Source organism: Podarcis tiliguerta, assembly GCF_965153285.1.
Source record: "Podarcis tiliguerta genome assembly, chromosome: 1".
NCBI lineage: Eukaryota > Metazoa > Chordata > Lepidosauria > Squamata > Lacertidae > Podarcis > Podarcis tiliguerta.
The window spans coordinates 25,254,771-25,278,750 of NC_139534.1; the positions used below are offsets into that span (position 1 = coordinate 25,254,771).

Here is a 23,980-nt window from a genome sequence, read left to right on the forward strand (position 1 = left end):
CTTGTGATGTGTTGTGCCATGTATCCATGCAAGCAGATTTCTCTTCCACTTAAAATAAATCCCTGGTGACATTTTCGCTGCACTGCTGAGCAACAGCTCTCGTTTCTGTTTCTTGTTACTTGGTGAATGGCAGCTGGGTGTGTGAATGGACTTCATACCATTCCTCTTGTCCAGATTCACCCTTGTATTGTTCTTCTGCATGTGCTGCCCACATGTGCAAAGTGCAGCGTTTTGATCCCTACTGACAGCCTCAGCCTGCCATGCTTACTCATGACTAGATCAGTTGTCAGTGGAAGGATGTTGTCCCACGTCACGTTAAGCAAGTTCCTTCTCCATACATATAATAATAATAATAGTTTATTATTTATACTCCACCCATCTGGCTGGGTTTCCCCAGCCACTCTGGGCTGCTTCCAACAAAATAGTAAAACACAGTGATCTGTTAAACATTAAAAGCTTCCCTAAACAGGCTGGATTTCAAGATAGATTTCCCAGCCTGACGTCTTAAGGGTCAGACTAAGGTGTTCATATGTAAGCAGCAGAGACTTGTGTAAGCTGATCTAACTTGCCACTTGAACATAAAAGGCTGGGGAGAATACTCATATCCCTACTGCTTACAGGGCGCGCTCTCTTGCTCAAGCTCCTGGTGACATGCTTCTTTGCGATGCCTGTCCAGGGATGGTAGGGAAGCTGGTACTTCATTTTTGCAGGATCAAACATAGTGCTAGTCAGGGTCGCCACTGTGGATGTGGGGCTTCATTCCCTTTTGTTGTGTTCATGTCTCTGTCAATTCAGGCCCTGGGCTTCAGCAAGCATCTGGACACAATGCTTTTGGTATGCCACCTTATTGAGTGAGCCTCCCTCCACATCTATGCTTTTGCAACCAACTATTCAGTTTTCAATAGACGATGTTGGACTCACCATTTCCCATCAGCTCCAGCCAGTGGGATCAAGAATGATGGACATTGTGTTGGCTGTACCCCCGACTTGGCATCTTTGGGGTCCTGTCCACACAGCTGCCCAGAGTGGAAGAGGAGGCTGTTGTTCTTGCTACTTGCTCCTGTTCCTGTTTACTTGGCTTTTCAGTGGAGACAAGTGAGCAGGCAGCATTAGCAAGGAGGTCCGTGGCCAGGGGTTGGTGATAAGCTCCCTGCTTATCCCACCCTGTGGGATGGGCCTTGATGCCAACCCCTGATCGCCATGGCAGGGTTAACAGTCTCTCAACACATTCACTTCTTTCAAAAAGCAGCAAATACTTAGTTCTTGACCCAGCAAGGAGCCAAATACTGGGGCTGTACTAGCAATGGATTTGATCTGTCATGGAGCATGTTTGAGTTGGAACTGTTCTCTGATCGGCAATGTAATAACGAGCTTCAAACATCATTCATGAAAACTGGATTCCCCAAGAATAATTCATAAGAATAAGCTCATGGTGCTGAAGAACTTGCACTTGTAAGTGTTCTGTCATGCCTTAGCTCAAATGGATGAATACAGAGTTCTGTGTTCTGATTATTGCTGTGTACTAGGAAGTTGGTGTACCTGCAGGCTGTGGATCCCAGTCACTTTCAGATAACTGAATTGAGCACTGAACTATTTTAACCATGCCTGTGAAATGTGGAATTTATCTTTGTGGGGACAAAAAAGGGACCATGGTATACCCAACTGTCTAGTGGTGCCGCGATAAAACTGCTAGCACGTTTGGGAAGCTAAGCAGGGTCTGGTATGGTTTCAAACTGGATGGGGACAACGTGTTGACATTCCTGCATTGTAGGGGGGGGGGGTTACTAGATGACTCTTGGGGTCCCTTTCCAAATAATCATGCAAATTGAGAACTAACAACTGGAGAACCTGTAAAGGCCAGTGGTGGAGGAGAGCCCCCTAACATCCCTAAGTCCTTGGGACCTGGTTTGGTTGGTACTCAGGGACCTCATTTGCTGAGCTTCCTGAGGTCACATGGCAAGCTGCCATTCCATGGAGAGGAATTCCAGCTTACTTTGTGCCAACCAGACCAAGCAATCAGGCTAGCTATCCCTCCACCTATGCCAGTCTACATGGCAGCTATCATTATTTCCCTAAATGATGCCAAATTATGTTGCCCATCAACTTTGGATTTTCAACCTGGCTGCTCCTCCACCTGCCACAGTTGTGATGAACTAAAAACAGCAACCTTTGACCAGTTACAATGTTTGCAGGTCATCCTAAATAGGTAAAGGGATTGCTGGCATACTCAACCCCCACCCACTTGTACCAAATCTGCCTTCCTGGGTCTGAAGATTTGATTTATTAGATTTCAAATTAATCACAAAATGGCTTATAAACAACAAATAAAGAAAACATAATAGAACATCACAAATGCAGCACTAATAATAATAATAATAATAATAATAATAGTTTATACCCCGCCCATCTGGGTGGGCTTCCCCAGCCACTCTGGGCGGCTTTCAAAAAAATATTAAAATACCACAATAGGTCAAACATTAAAAGCTTCCCTAAGCAGGGCTGCCTTCAGATGTCTTCTAAAAGTCTAAATCATAGAGAAGAATTAACCAATCGCCAGTAAAACCGTTTCAATCCATAAAACATCAACTAAAGCAGTACAATTGCAACAAAGTTCATATTGTAGGATTTGCAAAGTACCACAGCATTCATAATGAATAAAATAACAGCAACAACGTTAACAAAATAGCACCCAGAAATAAACAAAGCACTGCAAAATTCATACACACACTCTCCCCACCCCCATGACTCATAACCTTTCACTCTATTCATTCAGTTCATTATTGATGACCCCAAATTGGGGCTTAAGGTGCAAAAACAGGATAGGTGGGTAACCGTCTGATGCCAAAATGCTCCACAGCCCTGAAATGACCTGCGTGGGGTTGTTTAAATACTCAAGCCTCTCACCCTTTCAAATTCACCAGTCCCAGAGCAACAGGATCCTTTTAACCAATTGTAGCATCCTCATTGGCCATGTCTCACCTGCTGCCCCCACCTGGCAACAAGTGCTTGGATGAAGGGCCCCTTTGCAGCATAAAAATCTGCCCATTTCCCCAAACATTTCACAGTCTTTATCTTCCATGCACCTAACTGCTAGCTCCCAAACCAAGCTTCCAAAGAACTAGCCAGTTAACCTGTTATGCTATTTTTAATCACTAGGAGCAGGGAAGGGAGACTAAGAGAAAAGTTGTTTCCATTTTATAGTTCTGAATTCCTTTGTGATCTTAGAAGCAACTAGTATTTTAAATGTCTGGGCTGAAGATTTGCAGTGCAACTCTCTGTCTACTTGGAAGTAAGCTCAATTGAGTTTAATGGGATTTATTTCCAAGTAAATTTGTGTAGGTTAGATAATTGTCAGCCTTATACATAGCATGTGAAAGAAGCACTCCAGGAAAAAGTGAAAAACATGGAAATATAGTCGTGCCTATTGAAAGAAATCCTTTTCTAAATGGGTGCGAAACTGGAGGCATTTTTAATTCTATGAGAAGCATGATCTTGCCTTGTTGTCAGAGCCATATAGTTCATCTGTCTGCCTTTTGGGTGGAAGTCATTCTGCTTAAACCACTAACTTAGATATATTTGATAGATAAGCCTCCACACATTTCCTTGAACCAGGCCATGATGCTGCTGAGCTGAAACAGATGTGAGGCGAGCTTTTTAAATTAAAGTGCAGTAAAGCATTAGCATGTGTCTGTGTGCATTTATGTGCATGTGTATGTGTGCATGCATGTGTGTCTGTGTGCAAGTCTCCCCCCCCACGTCCCCCCAAAAGATATGGCTGTAAAATCCCAAGCACATAAGCTTAAATCTGAAACCATACCTCTTAATTTTTTGCTTTCCATTTTTTTCCATTTTCAAGTTGAGGAAATGAAAAAAAAAATACATTTACAAATTGGCTCGTCTGTTGGCAGTAGGGGTCAGAAGGTCATGGCTCTGCAAGAGTCTCCTCAGAATTAGTCACCAGACGCATAAGATTTTATCACTTACATTTTTTGCTTTTCGGTTTTATGTAGGAATGTTACTTCTATGAGCAATGAATTTTTATTTTTTGAAAAAGCCTGACAGCTTGAAACGGGAACACCAAGAGTGCGGCTGAGATCTTAATACAGTGGTACCTCGGGTTAAGTACTTAATTCGTTCCGGAGGTCCGTTCTTAACCTGAAACTGTTCTTAACCTGAAGCACCACTTTAGCTAATGGGGCCTCCTGCTGCCGCCGCACCACCGGAGCCCGATTTCTGTTCTTATCCTGAAGGAAAGTTCTTAACCTGAAGCACTATTTCTGGGTTAGCGGAGTGTGTAACCTGAAACGTATGTAACCTGAAGCGTATGTAACCTGAGGTACCACTGTACCTTATTTTTTGGATGGTCCCATTTCGTTTGCAAACAGATAGGCACATAACTACCCAAGTTCACTATTGGATATAATCATGCTCCCTCAGCATAGGAAATTTTACCCACAAAATGTGGTGTCCCACACAAGTGAATCACAAGTAGGGGAAAGCACTGTTGTGCTCAAGTCCTGCTTCCATAGCCATCTGGCTGGCCACTTGTGAGAACAGGTCAATGAGCTTTGGGCCTGATCCAGTACTGTGCTCCTTAAGTTCTTACAGTTCCTTACTTGTCAAATGTTTTTATGTTGGAGGCAGCTGCATGCCTTCCTGTTTTGTCTTTCTATGCTACTTGGTTCTGTAAACTTTCTCTGAAAATGATAGGTACTTTGGAATATATTTTCTACAAGCGGTTGATTGTATTGATACAAAAAACGGGGAGAGGGCAATCACATAAATTTGCCTCACATTTCATTAGAGAAGTCATTGTGTCCCGTGTAGTTGCCACCAAAAACATTTGTACATTTCTCTAGAAATTCATGAAACCCAGATCTTGTTTTCTGTTAGGTTTGTCCAGAGGATGTTTTTTTTGTTACGCAGGCTGTGAACTTGCTGGGTTTTTGCACACAGTTAATGAACTAAGGTGGTAAAGATACATCTGTAATGGCTTTGCCATGAACCCAAGTGAAATGATATCCACATCCTGCTTGTTCTTTGTTAGCCTCACCTCTCTGTTTACGAAAAAGGGTTTCCTTTCATCAAAGTTTTCACCGGTACTTTTCTAGACAGTAGAGCAGAGTAATATAGCCCCATGCTGCACATCTCAATATGTGAGTTTGTAAAACTCTTCCAACAAGCCTTCTGAGTTGAGATCTTTTCCAGATCTGTATTGAAATTGTTTGAATGTGGTTTATTGTTTTATCGCTTATTGTTTCCTGCCCTGGGGTGCTTTGAGAGGAAGGGTGGGGTATAAATTCAATAAATAAATATAATATATAAAATAAAACTCTTCTAGACTGGCTGATCAAACCAGTTGGTAGGTGAGTTTCTACCTGTAGCTAAAGCTCTAGATGGGTGGGTGTGTCTCTGGTCTCTGGTGGTAGGAGAGCCCCATGATGATGGAGTAAGTTCTTTCATAGACTACTATGGGACTTGTTGCCATATTTTTATCCCGGGATCTCTTTCAGTAGTGATCTAAGGGTTTCTCCCCTTGTTGTACTATTGCACTCTTATCACCTGTTTTCCTTGGAGTATAGAGGTTTTCTAAAAACATGAATCATCACAGCTATGTAGAATGCTTTTGTTCAGCCAGGCAGCCATGTCCTTTCCCAGAATATTCCATGCTATTACCCTGGTTTTCCATTTCCTTCTACACTCCCTCTGCAACAGTTCAGGCAGAGGGAGTGTAGAGGTGAGCAGATTGTGCTTGGCCTTCACTGAGTTATTTTTCTCTCCCCTCATAAGCATTTATTTTGTACTTATGCTGGTTTTTGGTGTTTCCACGGGCCTGCTTATACCTCCTCCTTGTGAGTGGATGGTACAATGATTTTCCTATTGTTATATGGGAAAATCAATCCTTTCCTCTACCACCCCTGTTGCCTCCAATGTTTGCTTATGCCATTTGTTTTGTAAGTGTGACTTAAGAAGCTGGAACAAACTAAGCAAGAAGCAGCCCCCTGCGCTGCTCCTCTCTCACCGTGTCCTGAGACCACCGCTGCTTACGTTGGCACCGCTGTGATGGTCAAGCGCTTGCAATCACCTTAAAAGTTATCTAGTGCAATGTGAATGTTGCACCGTCAAAACATCACTATGCTGGCTGAACTTTGAATTATGCCCATTAAGGATAGGAAGGCAGTGGAAGTGTGGTTCATAAGTTCTGAAAGACGGCTATGCGTGTGCTAATTTTTCTCTCTTTCTGGTTTAAGGTGACCCAAAAGGAGAAAAGTGTGGGAAAACCTGTATAGAAGAAAGAGATGATCAGTGGTTTGGGGTGAGCTTGTCAAGACAGCCAGGAGAAAATGGATCCATTGTTGTAAGTACTGCCTTACATTCCCCAATATTTGGGGGAAGGATAATATCTCAGTGCTTTTCGTGCAGATGTTTCCTGGTTCGATTCCTGACATCTCCAGGGAGGTCTGGGTAAGAAGCTTAGTCTGAGATTTTGGTGAGCTGCTTGCCAGGTTGTTTAGATGACATGGAGCCAGATGAGTTAATGGTCCCATTCGGTGAAAAGGCAGCTTCTTGTGTCTTAAGTGCTTTCTATTCAGGCGACTTCCATGATCATCATTTTTGTTTTTAATTAGGCCTGTGGACACCGATGGAAAAACGTATATTATATCTCAGCACACAAATTTCCCTACGGCATTTGTTATGAGATACCTTCCAATTTTCGGACGCTGCTGAGTCGAAGAATATGTCCTTGCTATATGGGTAAGTGTCGGTGCGGCTGGACAGATAGAAGTAAATGGTGCATTATGAGAAACACTCATTTGCAGCAAGCAAATGCTCAACATTCTATAACTGGGAAAGCTAAACGTTGGCCTCCAACTTTTAAAAGCTTTTTTGAGGCTGCCATGATTGCTATGAAAAACAAAAAAATATCTTTAACGAAAATGAGGCAGGGTCTTTTAAATGCACTGTTATAATGGGTGTTGATTATACAATGATTATGATTGCAAACATGGCTTTATTGTTTTTTTCTTCTTCTTTTTTAAAACCTCTCGCCCAATGATTCAAGCATCATCTATATAGGAGGCCATGTTGGAACGTTTAGGGAGATTGAGGGACAGAGAAGCAACCCAGCTATTCTCCCCCTGGAGTGGTTTCCTGCATGATATCCCCAAGGCAGGAGAGGCAACAGCCTTAGAGACTTGGTCAACAGAGTCTGATTCTCCCTGAAAAAAAATACTTGCCCTGGACTTTAGTCCAGGGTGGAGTTGAGCTGTTGACAATGCTAGACCATTGCTTTAGATACAGCAGATGCCCGGGAGAAATCATGCCCTACCAGTTCATTGTACAGGATGGAAGGAAATGGATTCCTTCCATTCTGCTTCCCACATTTGATTCTAGACCAGCCTCCCCTAACTTAGTGCCCTCCAGATATTTTGAACTATATCTTTCATCCTCCCTAGCTGACATGGCTACTGGTCAAGAATGACAGGAGCAACATTTGGAAGGCACCAGGTTCAGGAAGGGTTATGACTAGGAATGACTAAAATGCCTCTCACTGGGACATGTGGTGACTTGCCAGGGCACTCCCTCACTTTCTTTAGATCAGTGTTGGGTCTTCAGCTGTTTTGGACTACAATTCCCATCAGCCCTAGCTAGTAAGACTAGTGGTCAGGGATGATGGGAATTGTAGTCCCAAAGCAGCTGGAGACCCAAGTTTGGGAAACACTGCTTTAGATCCACACTTTTGAGCTTGTGCCATCACTTAGCTTCTCTTCCCATAAAGTTCTCTAGTTCTTCCTACCTTCTTTCCTGATATTATAGATGGGAGGGGAAGAAACAGCAGTGCTACCAACACATCTTATCTGCGAAGCCTGTTAAAAACAGTGACATTGGCATTCTAGCTGATTAGAACGAACTGTGTCAAAAATGAGTTTGCCGGTTTTATTGGAATCCTTTAAACCAGAGCTTTGAAAGCAAGGTTGAGCAATGACAATACATTTCAAATAGGACCCTTTTCAAATCCCTTATTCTTCTGATATCATTAAGTGGGATATTGCCTTGCTGTTGGATGCCAGGAGTTCTAGTTAATCCCAAACTCCTTTATCAAACAGCTGTGGAGAATTTGTGATATTATTCATGGAGGATTATTGTTTTTAGTTGCTTGTTGTTTATACATACTCTCCGTCCCCACCCCCCCACCCTGTATTTTGTTGTGAATATTCAGATTACTGGAGCAAATATGGAGACAAATACGGATCATGCCAGGCTGGGATAATGTCATTTTACACAGAGGTGTGTGTTTTAGAAATATTGCTTTTCTGTTAAAGCTTTGGATACGTGTGTGTTTTATCCTCTCATTGTATAATAGTCTCATTGTAGACTGAGGGGCACATGGCCTTCTGAGGAGGCTTCCAGGGTCCAGAGGCAAAAGGAAGTGGAACAACACATTCTTCTCTGTCCAGGCAAGCAAGAGGCTTTGTCTGAGTTCAAAGACAAATTTCAGACTGGCAAAAACACCCAATGAGGGCTATGCCTGGGGAGATTTCTGTATGTGGGGAGCGTCACATATCGAGGCCAGGAGGGCTGCCAAGCTGAGATTTCGTACAACTGCATGTCAGGAATGAGCTGGCAGTAAACAACACCGTTCAAGTTGGAGTTAACACATTATTGGCAAAAACACAATCTGCACAGACTTGGTGGAGTGTCTGTGCACAGCACAGTTGCCGAGACTGAAAGTCCCCTCCTCCCCACAGCCATTTGCTCCTCTCCAGGGCTTTTCCCAAGCAATTGGAGATTCCGCCTGCATGAAACCAACCTCTCCTCCACCCTTTTCGTGCCTCTTCTGGTTCTGGGAGACAAGGGAGGAAGGGGGCTCATCACAACAGGAGGGGGAGACACCTGCGACTCTGCACTAGCCTGACTCAACTCTGCCTCTTGGCTGCCCTCATCCTACTCTCCTGCTTCAGCTTCAGCTTCTGCCTCTGATTCTGGACTTCTCTCTGCCACAGACTCTCCCAGCTCACTAAGCCCTGTTACCCCTTCAGCTTTTGACACCACCTCCTCCCAAGACACATCCAGCCAATATTCCCCTAGCCTTCTTCCCTTGGGGTTCTCTAGCTGGAAACTCCCACCATTCTTTTGTATCCAACCAGTCTGTGGCACTGCACTATTGTCATGTTGCTGTACCAAAGCTCTCCCCCACTCACACTCACCCCCCCCCTTGTGTTCAACACACAGGTCATTGTGTCACATGGCTGGGGCCCTTATTATGCAGCAGCTACAGCTGCTATTTTATTATTTTTTTGGTCCCATAGCTTCACCTTGTAATTGCAAGGGAGTCGGGGTTGACCTATGAGCTGGCTCTGCTCCATTCCTGAAGAATGCAGTCATGCTTCAGGTGCAGTCGTATAAATGACTACTTGCGTCATTGCCAGTGTAAGCCAAACTACAGACCACTGTTCCAAAGGCAATGTATTTTGGAGCAGACGGAGTACTCCACAGCACAATTTTTAACACACACCATGAGCTGTATTTTTTTTTTTTAATATAGACTTACCTTCTTTATTTCAAAAAAGATATAAATAATATAACGGAACATAAGATTTTATTGCCTGATTCAGATTTAACCTATCCATAGCAGTAATAAGTTCTGAAAGCATTCCCTTTGGGGTTGTAAAGATCACTGTACCTCACTGCGCATCTTTATGTTCTGTATAAGAACTATGAGTTCTTAAATATTCTGCAGAGGAGGGCGGTTTTTCATTAGCTTGTAGCCCATTTCGAGTTGCTTGCAGACTTAATCTTTAGCAGAGGAAGAGCTGGTATATTTTCAAATATAGAAAAAGAAAGATAATGGGCTTTGACTTGATTGTACCTACTGAATGACGTTACCAGTTGAACAAATGTGTCTAGGGCTAGGTAATGCTGCAGGCTTTAAAGCAGAGCAGAAATAAATATGAATCACTCTGATTATCTTTAAGAACTTAAGACTTAAGCTTTTTGTTTTCTTCCAGGATTTAATTATTATGGGAGCTCCAGGATCATATTATTGGACTGGATCCATCTTTGTATACAATAAAACAGCAAATACCTTCCTTTCGTATGTAGACGACAATAATCAAGTAAAGTCTGGGAGTTATCTAGGTAACTGAAATATGTTTTGTCAATATGCTTTCATATGAAACTTTGGTTTAATACAGTTTCTGAAAGCATGCTTCTCCTGGCTATCTATGATTGTTTTTGCTATTCATGACAGAAATGCTAGGGGGGAAACCTGTTAGCACTTGTTTGTGAGAACAGAAACAAGGGCTCATCCAGACTTCTTTTTATTCGGGGTTTCTAGACAGAGGAAACCCAGAGGAAATATAAAATATAAATATATTGTGATTGTTCTGCCATGAAGGGTTTGAGTAAGTTTCATTTTTGTAGTCGATGGTTGTGCATCATGAGGTGTTGACCACAACTAGCAGCCTAAGAGGGCAAACTGAGAGGATGTTAGCATCCATACTGCAGGAAGGGCAGGAAAGTTCATCCCAGTCTGCTCTGTGGAGGGAAAATGGGGATTGCATTTGGAAACTTTGCATCCCAATGCATGTGTGACCTGATCCAGGAGAGAGAGAGAGAGAGAGAGAAATGCCCGCATGCATCTTCCCTACAGGATTACAGCATGTATCTTCCAGATGAGCAAACTTGCCTTGACCCTTCTGAATATGCTTGGTATATCTTAATAAATCTTGGTGGTATTCTTCTCTCCTTTTCATTTTGTATAAGCACATGCCCAGTTCATTTGTTGTTTAGTTGTGTCTGACTCTTCATGACCCCATGGACCAGAACACACCAGGCACTCCTGTCTTCCACTGCCTCCTGCAGTTTGGTCAGACTCATGTTGGTAGCTTCGAGAACACTGTCCAATCATCTAGTCCTCTGTCGTCCCCTTCTCCTTGTGCCCTCCATCTTTCCCAACATCAGGGTCTTTTCCAGGGAGTCTTCTCTTCTCATGAGGTGGCCAAAGTATTGGAGCCTCAGCTTCACAATCTGTCCTTCCAGTGAGCACTCAGGGCTGATTTCCTTCAGAATGGATAGGTTTGATCTTCTTGGGACTCTCAAGATTCTCCTCCAGCACCATAATTCAAAAGCATCAATTCTTCGGTGATCAGCCTTCTTTATGGTCCAGCTCTCACTTCCATACATCACTACTGGGAAAACCAGAACTTTAACTATACGGACCTTTGTTGGCAAGGTTGGCTTTTTAAGATGCTGTCTAGGTTTGTCATTGCTTTTCTCCCAAGAAGCAGGCGTCTTTTAATTTTGTGGCTGCTGTCACCATTTGCAGTGATCATGGAACCCAGGAAAGTAAAATCTCTCACTGCCTCCATTTCTTCTCCTTCTATTTGCCAGGGGGTGATGGAATAACCTCCTTATAGCACTCCTAAAAGGAAAGTAGTTCCCATTTTACAGCTGGAGAAATAAAACTGAGGCATGAACGTGCTCACAACAACTTACAGCTTTTTTGACAAGTGTTTTTAAAGGATATGTGCCTGTTAGCTTGCAATAGGTAAAGGCCAGTTATGTGCCTTTACCCCCCAGCCACTGTGTCAAGCTTTCAGCAGAGCAGCTTGCAAAATGGCATTAATGGTGACATGCCAAAAGCTGAATTTTCCACAGAGTGTTGGGTGTGCACAACCAGATATCTAGTGATACACAGCTGAGTCTGCTTTGGCCTTTTCAAGCCATTGTCTTGGTCCCAGATACCTGTGTGAATCAACACTGAAGTATTTATTAAATGAAATAATTTCCTTAACTTCATTCATTTATTGGGGATTGGGTGGAATGTATTGCTCTGCGTTGCATAGAACCCGGGCCCTTTACCGCAATCTCTCACTGCTCTCTTAATGGACAGGCTACTCTGTTGGAGCTGGTCATTTCCTGTCGTGGAATAGTTCTGAAGTAATTGGCGGTGCCCCCCAACAGGAGCAGACTGGTAAAGTAAGAATTAATATATACATGTATATACATCTCTCACAATGATGAGAAAGGAATTTGCACTTTGCAGCGGCAAAGGAGAGTTGTCTGTCAGAGCTTCCACGACAGCCAAGTAACAAGAATCAGATTGATATGTATGACTTGTTTGTCCCTAAGACCACAGCTGTCAATGTTGCATTTGAGCTGGGAAGTGGCTGATGGCATTCAAAACTGTGTACGCTTAACAACAGAAGTTGCAGGAACTGACACCTCTGAGCTGTCAGCCATGTGCTGCTTTGCTGCAGTAAAGGAAGGCAGAGGATGGATGCACACCTGCAGGGCCATCTAAGGTCATTGTCTTAAAAAGAAACTTTCTTGACCAGTCCAGGAACCTCACTGGTTACAGGACCTCAAGAATTTAGGTAAACCATATATCATAAAGACACCACAGTCTCTGCTGACCCTCATTCCATACATTTAGCCCTGCCTCTCCTGTCATGCTGAGAATAACTTCTGTGCTGCGAGTCTCCCTCCACATTCCCAGGCAAGGAAGAACCTTGGGCAGCATTACTTGCTGCCCTGTTGGCCCCACAGCTGCTTCCTCCACACTTGTCCCACACCTGTGCATAACACATGAAGAGAGCTGCAGTTAACCCAAGGTGGAGGGAGGCTTTTGCTAAGCTGCAAAGCAGATCTGATAAGGGACAGCAGGGAATGGTGCAGTATGTGAACAGTCGTACCTTGGAAGTCGAACGGAATCCGTTCCGGACGTCCCTTCAACTTCCCAAATGTTCGGAAACCAAAGCTCGGCTTCTGATTGGCTGCAGGAAGCTTCTGCAGCCAATCAGAAGCCCCGTCGGACTTTCAGGTTCCACAGAACATTCACAAACCAGAACACTCACTTCCGGGTTTGCAGCATTTGGGAGCCAAAACATCTGATTTCCAAGGCATTCAGGATCCAAAGTACAACTGTACTGTATTCTGTGGGAGGGGTGGAAAACTTTTTTTTTTTTTAAAGACTAAATTCAGCTTAAAAGTCCAAGCTCTGGACACAGCTGACCTTGCAACAAAGCCCAGCATCTAGAGCAAAAAGGCACAGTATGGAAACACTGGTCTTGTGTGCAGTTGCCTTCTGGGCAACTTTCTGGGGAATGTATACCAATGATAAGTGGAGCCTATCAGAGGCAAAAATGGGCAGAGCAATTAATGAAAATATGTACAGCAGGCTAGTTTCTATGCGTGCTCACACATCCCTCCACCCAGGCAAGCAAGGGGCATCGCCGGATTTCAAGGACACATTCCAGCCCGGTAAACAAACATACTCAAGGATGGTGCAAAGTAGGGCTGGTGAGGGGTGTGACCTAGAGACAGTGGGTGTGGGTAAGGAGGAGAATCAAGAGGGCCGTGTGGGGAGACCAGGAGGGCCACATTTGGTGCCCTGGCCTGAGGTTCCCCATCCCTGCTCTTGGAGGTGACCAGATGTTGCCATTGCCAAAGGCAGGGTATTGAGTTGATAGCTCCTTGAGCTTGAATGCAGAGTTGAAGTGCTGTTCTTGGCCAGCTGGTTTTGCTTTGCCTCTTTCTACTGCATGTTGAATGCTTCCCCCTCACCCCCACATACCCAGTTAACTTCTTTATCTTTATTCCAGGCATACATTTTTAAAATCGGACAGAAAAAGCTTTCGATTTTGTCTGAATTAAAGGGCAAAAAGGTAATGCATTGTTTAAAAGCTGAGACTGTTGCCTGCAGCGTTTTCACCTTGAGGACTAGCTAATTATTTCTCTCTCTTGTGTATGGCCAGCTTGGTTCTTATTTTGGAGCTACTGTCTGCGCTGTGGATCTCAATGGGGATGGGCTCTCAGACTTACTGGTTGGCGCCCCAATGCACAGTAAAGTCAGGGAAGAAGGAAGAGTGTATGTTTACATCAACTCAGGCTCCGTAAGTATTGCTTTATTTTAACCCCTTTGATTCCAAGGGGTGGCTGATGTTCTGTTCATAGGACCAGCTTTTCTCCACAGGGCTCTTGAGCCTTTAACAACTTCCTATAGGGGGAAATGTAATGAGCAAAGGTTTTTCTGACATCGGGATGTGGTGATGGGGAAAGCTTCCCCTGGTGAATTTCACTCTCATTTTATCACAGAAAACCTACCAGAAAAAAATAGCAACACTTGTGCATTCATTGTCCCATCATATGTTATGAGTAACATATGATGTGTTAAAGTGTTATCTCATTCACACCTGCATGTATTGAAAAGACTAGGACTAATTTAAACAAGGGCAAGGAACTGAAGCCTGTCTGGAATATGCAGTCACACGTGAATAAAATGCGTGTGAGTGGGGGGAATTGCCTGTATGACAGGGGGAAGTGCGCATAAAAATGCTTTATGTTAAGGAAAATTGCTGGAAAACCATTTTAAGCAAAATTGAATACGAAAATTGTATGAGGCGAAATTTGTCCTGAAATGCTGACAAGTTTTTATGATACCTTTCTAGAAAATAATAAGCTGCAAACTGATTCAGAAATGTGGAGAACTGGAAAAAAAGACCAGAGAAATGAGAAACCGAAATTCATAGATTTGTTCATCCCTACCTGCAGCCCCTCCCACCCCAAACACAAATATATTAGGTGTTGAATGTCTGTAGTGGTGAACTTCTCTATTAAAGTTGACTCTCCCCATGATTATTGTTATACCCCACCCATCTGGCTGGGTTTCCCCAGCCACTCTGGGCAGCTTACAGCATATCTAAAAACATAATGAAAACATCAAGCATTAAATACCTCCCGATACTGTAGAAGATGAGCATTGTAAATTGCACAGGAAGCTTGTGTGTGTAGCATGTTGGTCTCCCATATGTTGAAGATTTCAACATGGACTGTTTCTCTCCTGAAGTGTTTACCTTAATTGTATCCCCATACAATAGGAGCCCTGCTACAAAGTAGAATTATTATTTCTTTTCCTCTAGGGAGGAAAGATGCTGGAGCTGGAGACGGCACTGGCTGGGAGTGATTTGTACGCAGCGAGGTTTGGAGATGCCATTGCCAATTTAGGAGACATGGATAACGATGGCTTTGAAGGTATAATGTCCTAATGATTTAAAACTAGGTATTATGGAACTTAAAATGATTTGTGTGTGTGTTTATGTCATACAGAGTTCAGTATAGATTACCAAAGTTTGTATATGATTGCAGCCTCCTTTAACTTAACCTCCCTTTGCCTGGCTTGTGTCGTGGGCTGTGGGATGTTCACTTGTTTAATTGGTAAATATTTTCAGTTTCTGCATTTTGTGTGCATAATGCACCATTCTGGAGATTGAAAAATTCTTTCGTAAATAAAAGTCCTGTTTCTGCTTTGTTTTAAAAAGCGTGATGCATTTTGAGGCAACACATTCCAGTTCTCTTTCTGCTTGGATCATTTACTCTAGCTATTCGAACAACAATCTTGGAGATTTAGGTAATCGTGAAGACTATTATTCTTATGTCTCTGAATTTTCTGTAGGAATAAAACTGCTCAGGCGCATAAATAAGTTTCAATTTACTTAAAACTAGTTACCTTCATTTACCTTTTAAGTGCCCTGCTCATAACAAAAGTTCTAATTGGTTGCTTAGAGATTTTTAAAGGAGAAAAGAAGTGTCAGGTTTAAAATGAATGCTAACTAAGTATCCTGTCTCATACTAATGAGAGCGGAATACTGCATAGTTATCCACTGGAATTGTCACAGAGATTCCACTGACCATTTTTGTGGACTTCAGGTCCACAAATTTTGAAAGTTCATTCAGAAATGGAGTTTTGGAAGACCTGAAACCATATTTGTGATTATAACACAGCTTATTTGGGAATCATAGGTTATAGATCAGCAGTGGACAGTCCTCCCAAAACTTGTGGGGTGCTGCTATACTTGAAGCAAGCTTCCTGTGGCTTCACCTGTTAAAATCATCCAGAGTGCCTCTGGGCGTGTACGGAGGGTTTAATTTCAGAGACCGGTGGCAAACTTGGGTTCAACTGGTGCCATCAAGCAACTGGCCTACATTCTCCAGTTTTAAGTAGGCTGCAGAGCTGATGGCCATTAAAACATTAAAACACCCAATCCTACTTTATTCAGTCTGCACTGATCTCTTCATATCTTCTTTATGTTAGACTCTTTTTCCAGCTGCCCCCAGAACATTCAAGACACCTTTTTAATTAAAAACCCCCCAAAAGCAGGGAAGATAAGTAAAATTTGTTAAATCAAGTGAATCTTTTGCTCTAGAGAGAGGCTGCTGTCTTCCCTGGGCTTGCCTTAGGATATACCTGCATTGCTTGTAATGCCGCAGTCAAAGTCCTTCATCTATCATTATCTTCAGAGCCCCATTGCTGTTAATAGTTCTTGATAGGCCCATCATCCATGCATCTGCCTAATTCTGTAAAAGTGTATCTAAGCTAGTGGGCAGCACAGCGCTTACATGACTATCAAATTCAATAAATCATGGACATTTCCAACAAGTCTGGTTTTTCAGTAACTGTGCTTCATTCAGCTGGTGGTGATGCTTCAGCCTCTGCTAAATAAATGTGTTTTTGTTTGACATTGTTTTTAATTTGCTTTAATCTGTACTACTTGCCATTTTGATTTAATCATATCCCTTAGGCATCACTTGCATAATGACTTTCATTCTCAGCCATTAATGTTTCTTATTGTCTTCAGGTTTCATGCACATTAATGTACTGAATATCTAAATTTATTTGCTAGGCAACTCAAACAACATTTACATTTCACACTCTCCTCTGGATCTGCTTAATTAACATTTGTTTTGTAGGTGAAACTGCATGATATTGAACTAGAGCTACTTCCTGGAAATTATTGCCCTCTCCTCTTTTTTCTACCAAACCTTAGTCAAGTTAGAAATGTCTATACACACCTCCTTTCATCACCTCTTGCAGGCTTTTTAAAGAGGAATGACAAACTATGCACATGTGTTACTTTTAATATTTTAGGTTCCCCACTTTCAGATTTTATTGAAATAATGGAAGCAGAAAAAAATGAACTATATGTTAAGGAACATGCCCAAAACCCAGTGAATTTTTTTAATAATATACAGTAATCCTTAATATTTAAAGATACCCGTGGGAAACATGAGTAAACTTAGAAACTTTGGGATGTTAACTGCAATATGTACTGGAAAGAAATCCAAAAACCATCATCCATAGGCATGAGATGGTGTCTGTTTGGTTTGTATGGTGGAAGGGAACCATGAAGGCAGTAGCAAATTATTTGGGGATGGGGGTTTAGAGAGAATGAGAAACTGTAGCTCAGTGATAGAGCTTTGCATGCAGAAGGTCCTAGATTCAGTGCCCAGCATATTCAGATAGGGCACAGAGAGACTGCTGTTGGAAATTCTGGAGAGCTGTCACCAGCAACATAAGCTAGGCAGACCAACCGTCTGACTCTTCTTAACATAAATCAGCTTCTTAACGTTCCTGTGAGAATGCAGTGTTTGCAGCCCTGTTTGCTGATTATCACTGACATAGACACCAATAAGATACATTTCAGTTCATGGCCAGCACTGTCAAACTCAGACTAGGAAGGGAAGGACTTGTACATGTGATATACGTATATGCACTGCAAAGTTGGGCTTATGAGCAGTGATCTATAGTGGACATCACTTGATCTGCACAGGCTGTTGGAGGTGTGCGCCTGTCCTGTGCAAACTGACCCCTTTCACCAGGCACCACTTAGAGGTGGAGGGCAGGGGTTTCAATTTGCAGCATGCATTTGTCTCTTGTCCATTTGGTCCATGTGGCAACTTGATAAGTAGATGCACAATTCTGAAGACCTGTACGATTGGCCCTCCCATGCTATACCATGTGATTTCAAGAGCCAAACATGTAAAAAAGGATTTTTCAGAAGCTGCAGTAACCTTTAGGCAATATTTGAATTGGGCTCTAACTAGATAAGTGGAAAGCTTTTAATGTGAAACATTGTACTTGAAGATGGCAGGGAGCATAGGCACAGATTTTTATCAAGGAAGGGGGAATGAGAAAGTTGAAGGCAAAAGTAAGTTTTTGTCTGACTGAAGATAACAATGTCTAAGTTGCTAGTTATCCTGTTCTAACCTGGAGACTTGGGACAGGTTGCAGCATTAAACTAAAAAAACACAATTTTGGGGGGTTGTGGGTAAAGAAATAGAATTACATTCTACAGAAAACCACAGTGGCTTTGACCACAAATGACTTGCAGAAGTCTAAGCAAGAAATGGCTGTGGCGTTCCGTTTTTGAAGATTGCACGGCCAAAGAGAAAGCAACATGCTGACCTCGTCCAGAGGTCATGAGGAGCGTAGCTGAGCTGGTGATGCTATGGGGTGTGTGTGTAGGCATGGCTCCTGCGAATCCTTTATACAAAGATAGCTCTAGCAAGTTCAGTTATGAGACTGTGAAGATCTATTGCAAATGGTTTGTGTGTGTGTGTGTGTTGTAATCTCCAGCTGCATTTACAACTGATATAAGACTAAGAATGTATCCTGAATAGAAATGTAATGTTTGCAAGAGAGGGAGCTGCTCTCTTCATCACTTTCCCTTCATTACAGACCAATTAGATCAAATTGTGAAAGCAAAGCTGTGCTTCTTAGAGAGAAACAGAGCAAATGAGAAGTGTGTCCTGAAATCCTGTCCTTACACGAAACTACAGGGAGATGATGGCAAGACAAAGCAAGACAAACAGAAACCGGAGCATTCTATGTGCTTCCTCCATCACCCTGGAGCTTCTTTCCCTTTGTCCAATGTTGCTTTCCCTCACTCCCACCCTGTCAAGCAACTATCCTTGCACTAATTTATGCCACTGTTCTGTGAACAGCTAATAGTGATGAGATATTTCCATCTTTCCACTTGGTGCAAGCAAATCTTTACTTTCCTGTCAAGAAACCCAAACAAACCATGCATTGGAGTAAACGTTATTAAAATGAGTGTGTAGCTAATATGCTAATGCTTCTTCATAACGTTGCATTGATGTATATCACATCTATTTTAACAGATGTAGCCATTGGGGCTCCACAGGAAAACGATTTGGAGGGCGCAATTTACATATATAATGGCAGGAAAGATGGGATATCACCAACCTTCTCACAGGTAGGTCTGTTTTAGCCACTACTATGACTGTTTTAAGGGATGCGGGTAGCACTGTGGGTTAAACCACAGAGCCTAGGACTTGCCGATCAGAAGATGGGCGGTTCGAATCCCTACGGCGGGGTGAGCTCCTGTTGCTCAGTCCCTGCTCCTGCCAACCTAGCAGTTTGAAAGCACATCAGAGTGCAAGTAGATAAATAGGTACCACTCCAGTGGGAAGGTAAATGGCATTTCCATGCACTGCTCTGGTTCGCCAGAAGCGGTTTAGTCATGCTGGCCACATGACCCGGAAGCTCCCTCGGCCATAAAGTGAGATGAGCGCCGCAACCCCAGAGTCGGTCACGACTGGACCTAATGGTCAGGGGTCCCTTTACCTTTACATTTATGACTGTTTTAGCAGAGATGCTGTCGTCGTAGTGAGTAGGAACATAGAAGTGGCACTGTCTCTGCCTAGAAGGCTTGCAATTTTTGAGGCAATGCTTTTGCCAGCAACACAAGAGGCCACTGGAATATGAAATGAGAAACAGATGGGGTGGGAATGGGAAGTCACTAGAGGAGGGAAGAGATGGGGAGAAAGGAAATAACTCACTATAGCTGCCGCCACTCATTTGTTAGAAAGCATTTGTTAGGAAGTTAGAGGCTGCTGTTGCTTCAATCTTCCTCCACAACTCGGTAGATTGTGTAGCGAAAAGACAGAAAGCAAATTGTATGAGTCTGGACTGGCAGTATCTGGGACAGTAATAGAACTTTGAGTGAGTGGTTCCCATGTCTGAGAAATTGGTTAATTGCCTAAACTGAATGTGCTTACACTCCTTCTGAAGGACCAGGTGTGCACTCTGGGGATGCTTTTGGATCCATCTTTGTCACCGGAGGCCTCAGGTTGCCTCAGCGTCTTGGAACATTTCTTAATTAGTTTTATAACATACATTTTAAACAGTCAATTTCATTTATATATATACAGTCGTACCTTGGAAGTCGAACGGAATCTGTTCCGGAAGCCTGTTCGACTTCCAAAACGTTCAGTAGCCAAAGCGCGACTTCTGATTGGCTGCAGGAAGCTCCTGCAACCAATCGGAAGCCGCGGAAGCCCTATCGGACGTTTGGGTTCCAAAGAGCTTTCTCAAACTGGAACACTCACTTCTGGATTTGCGGCGTTTGGATGCCAAAACGTCTGAGTACCAAGGCGTTTGGGATCCAAGGTACAACTGTGTGTGTGTATATATATATATATATATATATATATATATATATATATATATATATTATATATATAATATATTTATGTATGTATATATATATATATATGTATGTGTGTATATATGTGTGTGTGTGTGTGTGTGTGTTTGTGTGTATGTGTGTGTATTAGGTCAACATGTTTTTAAATTCTGGCTATTATCAATTCATTTTAATGTATCTTTTATTTAAGCTGCTTAGAGATTTTTATGATTAAGCAGCAGGCAGATTCAACCCAACCCAAGATGTTACCTGGTTCAGCAGCCCCAGTGAAAGCAGCACATCATGTCAGGCCTAATGCTAGCACTAAACCACGGGAGAAGCACCATTCCCAGTGAGGCACATACAAACCCTCCAGCTCCCATCAGCCACAGCCAGTAAGGAATGTTGCCAGGAATGATAGAATGTTGAGACTTGAACAGCATCTAGAGGGCCACTGGTTCTCCATCCCTTATTTGTTGGCAAAATTGATTTAACTTACAGTGGTACCTCACGTTACAAACAGTCCTGCTTACGAATGCTTGGGGTTATGAACTCCACAAACCTGGAAGTAGGTGTTCCGGGTTGTGAACTTTGCCCCAGGATATGAACACAATTTGCTTCCAGGGCCGTGGGAGGCCTATGTAGGGAATGCACACCTTGGGTTAAGAACGGACTTCCAGAACAAATTAAGTTTGTAACCCAAAGTACAACTGTACTTTCCGTTGTTGGTTAACTGTAGTCACTAATGGTACTTAGATATACAGTGGTACCTCAGGTTACATATGCTTCAGGTTACAGACTCCGCTAACCCAGAAATAGTTCTTCAGGTCAAGAACTTTGCTTCAGGATGAGAACAGAAATCATGCTCTGGCAGTGCAGCAGCAGCAGGAGGCCCCATTAGCTAAAGTGGTGCTTCAGGTCAAGAACAGTTTCAGGTTAAGAATGGACCTCCGGAACGAATTAAGTACTTAACCCGAGGTACCACTGTACTAAAAATATCAGTCTTTTTCTTTATTATTTTTTTTTTAGAGAATACAAGGACATCAGATCAGCAACAGTTTACGAATGTTTGGTCAGTCTATATCTGGGAGAATTGATGTAGACAACAATGGGTATTCAGGTGAGTTGAGCATTTTTCTTTGCTTTTGTTTCTTTAAAGCAGTAGGAACAAGCTTTGCTGTATTTCGTACCTACCCTTTTTTAAAACATCCTTGAAAGCAGGATGCAAATTAATAAAGCAAAACTGGGGGGGGGGGGACACCAAAACCCTCAACAACCCACAAAACATTAAAGTCCATAAAAGATTAGTAAAACGAAACAACAACAGAACCAGTGAAGGTTACAAAATAATCAGAATGCCTGAAAGTGAATTAGTTTCAGTTCCCAACTATCCCTAAAATTGTGGGAATATTCTGTGATGTTTCATGCTGCATTGGTAGTGACGGTGCCTATGAATGATTTCCTCTCCCATTGCCCACTGCTGACAGCATTGAATTTGTTTAAAGATGGTAGCAACTTATCAGATGAGAAGGCCATTATACATCTCCGCTCAGTCCTATACATTTCCGCTCAGAAGTGAACTCTGTTTAATGGGATTTAGTCCCAGGGAAATAAGTACTGGGGTGCAATCCAGTAGCGTTACCCTGAGTTCTTCTTGCTCAGTAACATGCCCTGTTGAATTTGGCAGAACTTACTTCTGAGCAGCCATGCTCAGGCTAGGCTGCTTATCATAACAGGTTTTTTTTTAAAAAAAATGTTTTCAGAAAGGGAAAACACAGAAGAACAAGGAGGTTAGCCTTTCAGTTTTTAAATGTAATTCATTTTTTTCTTTATTAAAATTCTTTCCCACCCTGTCTCCAAAAATGCTTGAGATATAAAGGAGATTGAGCAGCCACTTAACTATATAGTGTTATGCAATGACTGTGGAATTATTTTAATGCCAGGAATAAAAGCAACGCAGCTCCATCTCAAAGACTTTGTTTAGGAAGTTCCGATAATATATGTTGGCTTAATGTATCTTCATATCCCCTCTCATTAATAATGTGCAAAGAGTGATTTAATGCAGTCCAGAGTTGAATAAGCAATAAGGAGATTGTGCATGAGAGAAAGTTTTCTGGTGACTAATGATCATCTTCAAACTGTGGGGTGCTTTTTTCCGCCTACAGATGTGGCAGTTGGTGCTTTCCTGTCAGACTCTGCTGTGCTGCTGAGGTGAGTCCAACACACACACACACACACACACACACACACACACCACATACCATAATTGGAGACAACTGGACATAATGGTGAATTATGAGATGCAATTAAATAAATTTGCCATGTGCTGCTGACCTCATAAAGCTCTCAATTAAGCTCTGAACTTGGTCATTAAGCTCTGGAAAGTGACTCCAGAATGGGTGTTTTGTAGGACACTGGAATCGCACAATGTGTCAACATCTCTAAGAAATGATCTGAGCAGCGAACATCTCTGAATCTTGTGCCAAACAATATTTTACCCTCGCGGGCTTGGCTCCTAAGTCAATTAAAGTTAGGTTTTGTTTTCTCAAAACTTGGGATGTGGAAATGATAAAGCAGCACGCACGAAATTATAAACATTACAAAATTACAAAATTGTGACTATGAATTCTTCTTGCTTTTCAGGACAAGGGCAGTCGTCATTGTTGAAGCATCCTTAAAACACCCTCCCTCAGTAAATCGAACTAAACTGGACTGTGTGCTAAATGGACAGCCAGCTGTGTGTGTGCACCTGACACTTTGCTTTAGCTATAATGGCCGAACAGCTCCAGGTTACATAGGTAAACTATTAGCTAAATTCTGCATCATTATTTCTCAGCATACTTTATTGATGGTGTATGTGCCTCAATTGCTCTGCTCTTTCTTCTTCTTTTTTTAAATGGCTTACTGCTGATGGTTAAATGGAATTTAATTACCTACTAATCTATCACATTGAAGCCAATTGGTCTCCATTATTATTTTTGGCACTGAATGACGTGTTCCAGATAGGAGAAAGCATCGCACAATAGCTGTACTGCATAGCTCAATAGTAGACAGGGTCAAGAACGGCTGATAAAAAATATTGGAATGTGCAGAGGTGGCAAAAATTGACAGCACTGATAAAAGATACAAATTTAGAATCTTTTAAAGAAGACTAGAAACCATTTCTAGTCTGTATTAAAAGTTGCTTTTCATATGTGAAGACCACAGTGGGGTTTGAAGTGTAAGAAAACAACAGCATATATTAAGAAACATGCCGGAGAGGATGAAATTAGATAATTTTACCCGGCCTGTGGATTGCCGTCCCATCAGATGTCAGTGAAATAAACAACTATTTGACTTTTAGAAGACATCTGAAGGCAGCCCTGTTTAGGGAAGTTTTTAATGTCTGATGTTTTGTCGTGTTTTTAATATTCTGTTGGGAGAATATTAACAATAATAATAACAATAACAACAACAATAATGATGATGATGCAATTGTATGTAATTTGGGTTATAAACATTGATGAGTGGGAAGTCACTAGTTTTGCTGAATTGGAATATAATTGTTGAGTAACAAATGTAATTTTCTACATTGAAAATAGAATAAAATTATACATATGTGTGTGTGTGTGTATAGGATCAAATTTACCTAATTAGTCTCTTATCCTGAGTAGCTGTTTAATTTTCAAAGTAAATGTTCATATTATTTGGTACATTAGCAATTAGTATAC

The 23,980-nt window shown here is 42.2% G+C and overlaps 1 protein-coding gene and 1 long non-coding RNA gene across 3 annotated transcripts in view; both read left to right on the plus strand.

Annotated features, from left to right (window-relative positions):
- LOC310665215 overlaps positions 1-23,980 on the plus strand; it is an 88,971-nt gene that overhangs the window by 41,492 nt on the left and 23,499 nt on the right. The window lies entirely within an intron of this gene.
- ITGA4 (integrin subunit alpha 4) overlaps positions 1-23,980 on the plus strand; it is a 51,250-nt gene that overhangs the window by 3,771 nt on the left and 23,499 nt on the right. For both annotated transcript variants that reach the window (XM_083407179.1, XM_083407180.1), the window contains 12 exons: positions 6,252-6,358; positions 6,630-6,756; positions 8,222-8,289; positions 10,011-10,140; positions 11,897-11,982; positions 13,608-13,670; positions 13,761-13,898; positions 14,925-15,036; positions 18,964-19,058; positions 21,300-21,390; positions 22,436-22,481; positions 22,914-23,068. In XM_083407179.1, coding sequence (XP_083263305.1) covers positions 6,252-6,358; positions 6,630-6,756; positions 8,222-8,289; positions 10,011-10,140; positions 11,897-11,982; positions 13,608-13,670; positions 13,761-13,898; positions 14,925-15,036; positions 18,964-19,058; positions 21,300-21,390; positions 22,436-22,481; positions 22,914-23,068 — 1,218 coding nt within the window. The remainder of the gene's footprint in view (positions 1-6,251; positions 6,359-6,629; positions 6,757-8,221; positions 8,290-10,010; positions 10,141-11,896; positions 11,983-13,607; positions 13,671-13,760; positions 13,899-14,924; positions 15,037-18,963; positions 19,059-21,299; positions 21,391-22,435; positions 22,482-22,913; positions 23,069-23,980) is intronic.